At 50.2% G+C, this 11,318-nt stretch overlaps 1 protein-coding gene across 1 annotated transcript; it reads right to left on the reverse strand.

Moving 5' to 3' along the window:
* Positions 1 to 1,951: 1,951 nt before the first annotated feature.
* On the reverse strand, positions 1,952 to 8,856 carry ITPRIPL2 (ITPRIP like 2). Its single transcript, XM_033416458.2, has one exon. The coding sequence runs from the start codon at positions 8,167 to 8,169 to the stop codon at positions 6,571 to 6,573; it is 1,599 nt and encodes a 532-aa protein (XP_033272349.1). The 5' UTR covers positions 8,170 to 8,856; the 3' UTR covers positions 1,952 to 6,570.
* Positions 8,857 to 11,318: the final 2,462 nt, after the last annotated feature.

Raw genomic sequence — 11,318 nt, forward strand, 5'->3', positions numbered from 1 at the left:
GAACACCATGGGCATCAAGGAGCAAGATAAACAAAATCTGGGTAGCAGAGAGATGGTTGGGTGGACAAAAGGGAAATGCACCCTGCAGAGGAGGGAGAATGAGCCCAAAGGGAGCAGAGGAAGAGGTTGGAGACACTGACTAAATGAAAATTCCACCCCGAAAACTGCTTCCACACTGACGCACACTGCGTGCCTAATGTGCGGCAAGTCCTTTGCAGGCACAATCAACTTAATCTCATTCACTCCTATGAGGGAGGTCCTATTATTAATCCCATTTTATAGATGAGGGAATTGAGGTCCAGACAGGATTGGGTAACTTGCAGAGAGACACACAGATGAGAAGCGCAGGATGCAAGACTTGAAGACAGGCCTCTTGGTGTTAAAGTGCTGGCCCTAACATGACACTGGTCTGTCTCCAGAGTAACTTGTGTCTCTGTCCCCACTCCCCTGCCTGGGCCTGGACCACTGCAGCATCTGATGATTTCCAGTCTGATTAAGTCCAGCCAACTTTTCCATAAAAGGCCAGATAGTAATTCTTTTCAGTGTTGTTTTGCAATTACTCAACCCTGCTAATGGAGAGAGAAAGCAGCCAGAGCAGTATGTAAATGAATGTGTGTGGCTGTGTTCCCATAAAACTTTATTTACAAAAATAGATGAATTGCCACCCCCTGCTCAACCCATTCTCCACCTTGCAGCCAGAGTGGGCCAAACTCAAATGTGACCTTGTCATTCCTTCCTAAGGTGGACTGCCAGTATCTTGGGGACCAGTCCAGACTTTCAGTGTGGTTTACAAACTTGTGATCAAAGAGTGGCCCCTGCATCAGTGGCATTGCCATTATCTATTAGGAAGGCAGGCTCTCAGGTCACATCCAGACCTGCGGAATCAGAACTTGCATTCGGACGAGACGCCCAAGTGGTTTGCACATTCGAGTTTGAGAAGCTTTGGCTTCCAGAACCCCTGTGCCCTGGTGCCTTCCTACCTCTCCCACCTCATCCTTTGCCCCCGGAGCCTCCTCGCTCCCGCCCACCCCCACTTTCCAGCCAAACTGACTGCTCCTGTCACCTCTGTGTCCGATGCATTCCTCTCCAGCCCAGCTCCCTTCACGCAGCAAACTCCTATCTATCTCTGGATCTCAACTGCGACACTTCTTCCGAGCAGCCCTCCCTGAAACCCCCGACTGCATGAGGTGCCCCTCTTCTGCGCTTCCAGACCCCTCCCCCACCTAGCACCCACCACACTGCACAGAAATGACTTCTTTAACTGCCTGCCCTCTCACAGCAGTTTGTGAGCTCATGAGAGGCCGTATCTGTGGTTGCCTCTGTGTGTCCTCAATGCCACTCAAGAACTAATTGTTGAAAACTAAACAAAACACAGCCCGCCACACCTTTCCCCTGGGAGAGTGCTCTCCACAAGCAGTTTAGCCAGCCAGTGGCTGCAGGTTTCCCCAAACCTCCACCTGGCTCCAAGGCTTTGAAGAGTCCTACGTGGCCTCCAAGATTCCATCTCTCATGAAGCCTGGTGGGTTTTCGTATTAGCAAATGTTTACCATTTGGAGAGGACCTGGGGGCCTAAGAGATTTCTGGGCAGAATTCTTGAGCTATAAATTAGCCACAGGCCAAGACTTGAGTTGTGTTTGGGCTGGTGTGTGAGAGCCGAGGGTGGAGGGGGTGGAGGTGGGTGACAGAGGAAGGGCAGGGCCAGAATGTTCTCGATCAGAAAAAGACTTGAAGGCAGGCCCCCGGGTGCCTACAGAGCCATGAACTGGCATCCTTTCCCACCTGTGTACGGTGCCAATTCTGTACAATGATCCCAGCTTTGCTGTGTGGGAAAAAGTCCCATACACCCACTCACTGAAAGCAGGTGGGCCTGTGTAAGGAATCACAAGCCAGTGTAGCCACAGGCTGTTCTCCGGGAAGACGACAACCCTCCCCAAATCTGACGTTCAGGTCACAGGTTTCTACAAGTTCCTTTATTAATAAAGCAAAGTATGAAAGAACAAGGTCCCCAAATGACCCATATGATTAAAAGTGCAAATTTACTCCAACCTGAAATAGAAAACAAATGGCCGGCCTCGACTATTGGGCCGTGGAAATCTGGTGTGATTAGAACGCCTTTTAATCACACAACTGTAGCAGCTGAACCATAGTTGATTACCTCTTTGGTCTCTGTTATTGGAACAAAACATACACTATGACCACAGCCAACAGACTGCATCATAATACACAGTTTGGGGTCAAAATCCACACTAAAAATAACAGTAAAATAAGAGGAATGTTTTAAAGTCAAATGACTGAATCAAGGCATTTTTTTTTAAGCAAAGGGTGCTAAAAATATTCCTGAATACCTGATACTTCAAAAACCAGATTACATATAATTTAGCTGCATGTTTTAGTCTGTTCTCTCTGTACTGATGTTCACATACATCTTCGTCCTCTCCCAGCTTATACTTGCTTCATCCCCACCAAATCATGTGCTATGTAGGTACAGAAAAAATAAACAGTAGTGTCTAAGAAACAGACATGCAATTTTTTATAAAAACTAACAAACGCCACAATGATAACACTGAACTTTTTTCCTTCCCAAGGGATACTGGGAATGTTCACCAGGTTCATTTTTCCCACCACTGGGGAGGGAGGTAATAACCTTCCTCCATGTGGATACGATAAGTCATCGTCACGGTCAAATGCCACATTTTACGGAAAAGGTGACTTACTCCATGAGGTTAAAGGAGACACTTTGGAAGGCTATTAGTTTCCTTCCTTCAGAGGGCTAGGATGTCAGTTTTGGTGGGAGCCACGGAGTCAGAAAGGGATAGAAACATATGATCAGAACAGTTCTCTTGGCGCTGGGGCTGGTAACAAACCTAAGAAGCTTGGCTGGGAGACCCAGCACCACTTTGCTGGTGTCACGGCCACCAACCATCACTGCAAAGGCTAGGAAACTACTACAAAATAATAATTAATTTAAAAATACAAATAAAATACAAATAAAGAAGAAAACAAGTTATTCTGCAATCCTTCCTGATCACTCACCTGCAGACTCTGACAGAGCCAAGGAGTTTGGCCCCAACTCACCAGGGAGGAAATGCCAAGAGCTGGCCCCTAGTGGTCTGAGGTCCCACCTGACTCCTACGGGTCCAGGGTGGAGAATCCTTCCGGGAATTGAGAGTTAAGTGTTATCTGTGGCCGTGTTCATTTGGGGGGTTTGTTTCTACAATAAAGCTTAGCTCTGAGCGATAAAGCAGACTTGAAATATCAGGCCCCCCCACCATGTATAACAACATCATATCCATAACAATAAATATAACCTTATACATACTTGAGGGGTTACCGTCTAAGGCAGGGGTCGCAAACTGGTGGCCCCCAGGCTCAAGCAAATGTGTTTTTTGGCCCCCTTGTGTTTTGGATATTTTTTAATTATGTTGTTTAAAAATCAGAAAGTTTCTTTTTTTTTTTCTTCTATTCCCAGCCCCACCCTACCCTTTTCCCCACATGGAGCTGAGCCACGTGGCCCCTGAAGACGGCACAGCCCCCCATCACCACCCAACCCTTCTCTTATTTACCTCCCTAACTTGCTTCTGCAGGCTGCTGAGTTTGCGACCCCTGGCTTGAAGTAGCACATATCTAGAAAATGTGTTTCCTAACCCAGACCTCTCTCGCACCCTCATGTGATTTCCACCCCATCTCCCCTTCTGCCCAGCTCTTCGTTTCGCGTCCATCTTAAGTCCTCCTTCCTGAAATCTTCGGATTTCTCTTGGTTTGCCCACATTTTCCCTTTTAGCTTCAGTTTCATTTTGCAAAAACAGTCTCCTCCTCTCAGCCCACGAGCATTCCGGGATGACTCCCAAGACTGGTCAGTGGGAGTTACTGAAGGGTGTCTTAAGGCAAAATGGCTGAGTCATCTCCCCAAACACTTTCTTCGGACACCGGCTGGACAGTTAATCTTTTCTTAAAAGCACGAACAATTCTGAGCTTTCTTGTATGAGAATATTTGCAATACATGAACCTCCAGTACCAAGTATACACCAAAAATGTATATATTTCAGATCAAGGACATGATGGAGCCCTAATAAAATACAGAATCGAGCTTAATTTAAGTGCCTTGGGCAACCATCACACCTGACTAATATGCCGTATTATTTTCTTTGTACACAGTACATGTTTTGGATTACTAAACATTGATCAAAATTGATCGAAATCTCTAAGTTTTTGGTTACCATGTACAGAGAACAATTGCTCAGCATGGCATTTAAATAAAACATTAATATTTTAAAAATTCACAAACACAATGCCCCATTCATTAAAAAAAATAAAATTTAAAAATCTTGAGGATGGATGAGGCTTTGGGTAATTAACCTGAAAAAAAAAAAAAAAACCCACAAAGAAACTACAAGAACTGTATGTTACCGGATTCAAACTTTAAAATGCTATTCAGATAAAAGAGGAACCTATCAACTCAGCTAGAAATATTTGGAAAATTCAGCTTTTAAAGCTTTATAATCCCTCTAATAGCCTCGCTTTCCCCCACTCCAAATGCTGGGGAAATTGTAGCTGAGTATGGAAACATTATAAATATATATATTTATATAAAGATCTACCTACTCTTGGAATTTATTTTAAAAATAATTATAAAAAACACTGTGCAGTTTATATCTTCGCAGGAAGTTGGTAGACTGATTCCTGTGCTAAATGCAGTACCTTATGACCTAACACTGACCTCAAAAACTAGGAATGACTTTGTGGTATCAAGGGGAAATGTCTCCAAACAACCTCAAAGACACACCACAACATTTGCAACTGTTTCTCTTACAGCCCAAGGTTGCAAAGGACATAAGAAATCTCTGTAGCTCTGATGAGAAGGATTCCCTATAAATCATTTATTCACAACGATTTCCCCACAGTGGCCAAGTAGGTCCCCTAAAGAAAGAAAGTTTAAAGAGTTCCCTCAAAATAGCTCAGAAATTAAACAATGGCCCAATTCATGTGGCTACTTCTGTCTTCCAAGTTTTACCTTTAAGAGTCTCTGTTAAAAAAAAAAAAATCCCAAAGTATATCACTGGGATTGGCTGCATTTTCTATTCAGCAGATGATGGACCATTCTAAACTTCAACTGAGTTTTATGTCAACTGATGCAACTGAGAGCTGTTAGAAATTTGGGAGGACGGTGAGGGATTTCAGAATGCGCTAGCTGCAAAATACACCCAGCCTGGTGATACTTATGCCCAGAGAGAAGAAAGAACAGACAGCTGACAAAGGATGTCTCCCTCCATCTCCCCCTAACCTGCCCTCCTCTCCTGTCTTTCTCCTCTGTCAGCTGATTGGGAAATAACTGATCTTCAAGCACAGAGCCCAAGATACCGAACCCTAAGTGAAATGCATTGCAAGACCTGTGCTGAATCAACCCCTCCTCAAAGGTGGGCTTCGGGCCAATTAAAGGCCGCTTGGGCAATGAGAGCAAAACTTCCCAACTACGGAGGATCACTGAGCATTGGCTGAAAGCAGGCATTGCCTCTTCATATCTCATTAAACTCGGAAAGAAATCTCCATGCAAAGGGGTTTGCCAAAAAGACTTAAAACAAAAAAAAAAGGTTTCTGTCTCCAGCCAGCAGCAAGCCCTGGTGACACATCTTGCTAGGCAAAGAGTGAAATATCAGTACATCTTTTTCGAGACCCAACATGTTTCATGCCCTCACCGGTGTTGTCAGAAGCACGTATCCTGTTGCCACTCTGCACTGTGATTGGCTCACAGCAGACGCTCAATGAATCAGCGCTGACTGGTGCACATCCCAGCGCGTGCCTAGAGGGACGTTGAGCAAGCCTGCTCCTCAAGGCTGCACCTTTCTTAATAGTCGATGTAACTGGCCTCCCTTTCAGATGCCACACTTGGCACTAGCGATTACCACAAAATGAAAGAACTGATCAAAATAAAGTGCTATTTGCTCTGGAAGTTTCACTAACCAACTCCCGACTGCCTTTCAACACCTGTGACTTAATTCTTCATAATCCTGTCAAACACCTGTGATGGGCCTTTAACAAATACATTAATACCAATTTGAACAGTGGAAACTATGTTCTTCAGAACATAAGCCTCTAGAATAGAACTACAATTCCAGTTGTAGATCAAGATTCAGATTTTTAAAAAGACAATCAGGAACCCAGGACCTACCAAGTAGTTGTGTCAAAAAACATTAGCTTCTTTAAATTTGGGGGCCAGAGAGATCTGTCTAAACAACCCACAATCCCTTCCTTTCCTGATCCTCCCTAAAAGCTGGATCCTTCTACAGAATCATTCCACACAAACCAACATTTGGACCAACTCTTAGCTGCTAACGTTGAACGTCTTTCCATAGCTTGCCCAGGACACTCTGGTGGGTGTGAAAAAGATGCCACAGCTATCTGGACTGTGGAGCCAGGGGGTGACGCTGAAGCCACCGAATGTCATCCTCTGAACGTTCCAACACCTTCTGCAGGTCATCTTCCTTGCCTTAAACTGGCTTCACTGCCATCCCCACCCCCACCTGGTGGGTGGGGCTTCAGGAGCACCAGGCCAGGCTGGGGCTCTGGCAGGGTTTAAGGTTCATCTTCAGGGAACCCCTGGGGGCGCTGATTCCGGGGTGGGGGACACCTGGCAAGGTAGCGGGGACCCCCATAGGCCCGGAGAAGCTGGGGCAGCCTTCGCCACGTGGACAGCAACCGTGCCGCTGCGAGTTCCCGGGCCTGCCTGTCGAAAGTGGCCAGGAGGTCAACCGGGGTGGCTTCACGCAGTACCTTGGGCAGTGGGCCCACCTCGGCGGCCGCCCCTCCAGGGCCCAGGAGGCAGTGGAAGAGTGTACGGCGTCGCAGCAGGCAATCCCTGAGGAACTGTACTAGCTCTTCCAAGCGCTCGCCCAGGTGCGCCTCGTCCCAGCCTTGTGTGGGAGCCTCCTGGCGTAGCAGCGCCGCCAGCAGCACTGTCTTGAGCACGTATGAGGATAGGATGCGTCCCCACTGGGTGGCGGCCGTCGGGTCCAGCCCGCGGGCGCCCAGGTCTCGCAGAGCTTTAAGCAACTGCAGGCACTTGAGGTAGCAGGCACCTGGAGGGGCCCTTTCCTGCAGCCAGCTCAGCAGCTTCTGCTCCTGGCGCGCCGTGTTCACACCCCACAGTGCATCGGCGCGCAGGCCTCCCGGGAGCTCCGACAGGGGCCCGACGGGTGAGGGTGGCAGTGGTGGGGCCACCAGGAAGACGCTGTCGCCCAAGTGGACGGCAGGGATGAGACGCACGGCCATGGAAAGGCGGCAGCAGCCGTAATCGGTGCGGCAGGGGAGGACGTGTAGGGTAGGGGGCTGCTCCAGGCCGCCTGGGGTCAGGCTGACCCGACAACGCCCCTCCAGGCTGTAGCGCACGGTGGCCAGGGAGCGCTGCAGGTGCGACTGAAACCAGCGCAGTACCAGCGTAGCCGAGAGATGGCGCCGCCCGCGCACATCCACGCAGAAGCCGTCGGCGAAGGCTTTGCAGTCCCGGAGCCAGTGGCCCCCGGAAGCCCCTGGCGGCGCCTTCAGTGCGCACACGAAGCAGCCGTGGAAGGCTGGGGCCAGCGTGGGCTCCGCGCCCAGGCTCCGCGGCTCCAGCGCCACCAGGGGAGGGAGGCGCAGCGGCACCAGCACGTCGAAGCCGTCGGGCCGGCGGATTTTATGCTGCTCGTAGGCACTGCCTACCTGGATGAAATCTCCGCGAAAGGCCAAGGCCAGCGCTCCCCCGGGGATGGGGCCTGGGGACCCTCGGGCGCGGCCAGCCCGCACCAGCTCGCCCACGATCCGGCTCACGTGTGCTTTGCTGTGGCCCAGCACGTGCGGCGACAGGCGCACCTCGTGCTCGTAATAACTCTCCAGCAAGATGTCGAGGCTGGGCTCTCCTAAGTGTCTAGGAGAGAAGGCGGAGTGGCCCCCCAGGCGGGGAGACCCCGGCAGGAAGCGCTGCCGGACAGCGTGGCGACAGCGCAAGAGGATGTAGCCGAGGAGCAGCAGTACGGCCACCTTGAGCAGCGGGAAGCCGCCGTCCGCGCCTTCGGGGGGCTCGGTCCGGGCGTCCCCGCTTCCCCGCAGGACATGGTAGAGGCACACGAGGGCGGTGCACAGGCCAGTCACCAGGGGCCAAAAGACGCGCAGATTCAGGGTGTAGTGCACCGACATGCCGGGCGCCCGGGGCAGCGGCGGCCGAACAGCCCAGGGCGCGAGCCCCGGCGGCGTCCCAGGCCCAGCATGCGCGCAGCGCCCGGGCAGCCCCGCTGTCCCGGTTCCCTTCGCCTCCGCGGCGGCGACCCCGTCGCAGGGCCGCGGAAAGCAGCCCTCCAGCTCGGCCTCCTTTCCCAGCTCAAGCGCTCCTTCCAGCAGCGGCCCGCCCTGCACGCTCCAGCTCCCAGCCGCGCCCCGTGCCGACTGCGCGCTGCGTCCGGCCCGCCGGCCCTCCCCGTCCCGCTCCCCGGCGCGCCGCCTTCGGCCAGCTTCTGGTCCCGCTGCGCTCGCCTCCTACCTCGGGCCGCCCTCCCAGCGCCGTGGGTCCCCGGAGTCCCCCGCTGCTCCCCTCCGCTCTTGTTCCCGTTACTCTGCCACGGGAGTTTCCTCTTCCGAGGGGAGGCGAGGCCGCGCCAGCTAGCGGGGAGGAAATGCCGAAGTCTGGAGCCGCGAGGCGAGCGGGCGGGCGGGGTCGGCCCCCTCCCGGGCCTCCGCCTTAAAGCGACGCGAGGCGGCGGGAGGGACTTCAGGACGCGCTGGCAACTGGCCTCCCGCGGGCCACCCCTATCCTCCCTCCCTGAAGGCAGAACCAGGAAGGCTCTGATTGCGGGGCGGTAGCCTTGTCCAGGGAGCTTCTGCAGTTGTACTCACACAAAGTTACACTGGGAAGTTGAAAGGAGGGAAAAAGAGCGCACGACGGAACCGTCCATCCCCGCCCCCCCCAGCAAGTCGTGGTGGCGTGGTGTTGGTGGCGTGGCAGGCCCTGGAACGGAAGCTGCCCTTGCCAGTGTGCCGCTGTCCTTCATTCAAACCAGTATCTACTGAGCACCTACTATGTGCCAGGCGGGAGACCAGGTGCTGGCGAAATAGCAGTTGACAAAATAGACAAGGCTTCTGCCCTCCATAAAGCTTACTGCCTTTTGAGAAAAGGAAACCGAAAGACAAGGGATCCACAGCAGAAAATGCTCTGAAAGAAGCAAAACTGTGTGAGGGAGTGTGAAGGTAGGGGCTGCCCTGTGGAAGCCTGAGGCTCTCTGTGGGTCTGAGACCCACAGTTGGTCTGAGACCTGGATGAGGAGGATCCAGCCTTGAAGTAATAATCGCAGCCTTTACAAAGGTCATACTGTGTGCCAGTACTGTGCTGATCACCTTACACATTCGCTCCCCAGTTCATCCTATGAAAGGGACACTATTACTTTCCCCATTTTTCAGATGAGGAAACTGAGGTGTAGGCAGATTCACCCACCCCTTGCCCAAAGTCACACAGCTTTTAGCAGAGCTGTGCCTTGAACACCTGTCTCCAGAGAAGCTGGGAGGCAGGACTCAGGGAAGGGGACTGGGGAGTCCCTTCCTCAACTGCTGAGAAGTGTCCTTTGTCAGGACCTACCCTGGGACCTCAGTCCAGGAAGCTTTGTTTTGTTTCATAACAGGGAGCGCTCCCTGAAATGATCGGCATTTATTTAATTATCCGAATTTATTTAAACAATTAACTGTACTTATTTACACTTCTTGCACCTTCCTTGCTCCCGGAGAGCAAGGGTAAAAAGATTAAAAATGTCAGAACCCACATGCCATCTGGGAATCAGGACTCAGGGGATGCTCCTGGCTTAAGCACCAAGATGACTCCCAGGAAAGCCTCTCAGAGCTGAGCAGAAATGCTTTCAGATCCCCATTCCCACTACTATTAGCTGTGAGATCATGGTCTATTAGTCAGGATTCTTTGGGTTGCAGGTGACAGAAACACAGCTTAGAAAGCATTTTATTGTCGTATTAACTGAGACGTCCATGGGGCTCCTGCTTCAGCATGGCTGGATCTAGGTACGCTCAATCCACTTCTTAGCTCTGCTCTCTTCTCCATGGGCTGCACTCTCTGCGAGCCTCTCTCCATAGGCCCCTGGCTGCTCTAGCCTTATGTTTTCCTCAATGAAGAGGAAAAGAGAGCTTCGGTTGCCTGAGAGTTGTAGCAAATGTCATGCCTAGGGATAACGTTGGGTCCTACTCTAAAAGGGACCAAGTAAGATAATGCACTGATTAGCCTGGCCTAGGGTGGTGTGTGGACTGAAATGTGTCCCCTCAAAATTCATATGTTGAAGCCCTTTTTTTCCCCAAATTAAGTTCATATTCACAGGTTTCAGGGGTTAGGATGTGGGCAAATATTTTTGGGGAGCCACCCTCAGTAAATGATGTACTGTATTACCGTTACTATCTTTTCTGCCTGTAATCAGTTTCTGTAGCTCATTTCCTCCAGAGGGTTCAAGGTACAGACCTCAGAACTTAGCTCTTGGAAAAATCTACTGTATGTTTCAGAGCAAGTACAAATTCATTTATTCATTAATTTATTACCCAACATGCCATGTGCCAGGCAGAGGGGGATGTGACGGAAAAGAGGGGGCTCTACACTTATGGACTAAAACGCCACACAGCGTGGATGGAGTGAGAAAACTGCCACTGTTTCATTGACTTTTGATCATTATTTCATTAAAAATCTCCTTTAATGTTTAATAGTTGACAAAGGCCACTCCTGGGTTTTTTTAACAGCTCAGCAAATATATATACACACCCCTCCCAACATTTCTGATATCCCGGAGGTGTGTCCTGTGGAGGAAGAATGGCAACATTGATGAGGGGAAAAGGGAACGAGGTGGTGACATTTCCCATGCGAGGCCCAGGGAAGGCTCCTGGGAGGGAACATCTGATCAGGCTTTGAAGGATGGGAAGGGACAGTGTGTTTGATAGCATGTCTGATATTTCCACTGCAAACATTTTCATCACATAACTAATTGGCCTTAAGGCAATGTTGCTGTAAAAGATAAAATAACGAAAACCAAAAGAGGGGCATTAAAAAGGACATAATGAAACATGAGAAATGAATAACAAAATTAAAAAGACTTTATTGCAAAATGCAAAAATATTGAGTACATTTAAAATGTGTGTCAATTTATGGCAATACTGCACAGATAATTGATTTTGTTTTGTAAGTTGTACCTAAGCAATTGTCTTTCAAGTCTTTTGTTTATAGTACTTTAGAGAGATTTTGCTTTTGACTCATCTCCCCATTCAGCTTTGCACTTTTTCTCTAAAATTTCTTCCATCCTTAAGAGGGGCAT

Source organism: Orcinus orca, chromosome 16 (assembly GCF_937001465.1).
Source record: "Orcinus orca chromosome 16, mOrcOrc1.1, whole genome shotgun sequence".
In the NCBI taxonomy this organism is placed as follows: domain Eukaryota; kingdom Metazoa; phylum Chordata; class Mammalia; order Artiodactyla; family Delphinidae; genus Orcinus; species Orcinus orca.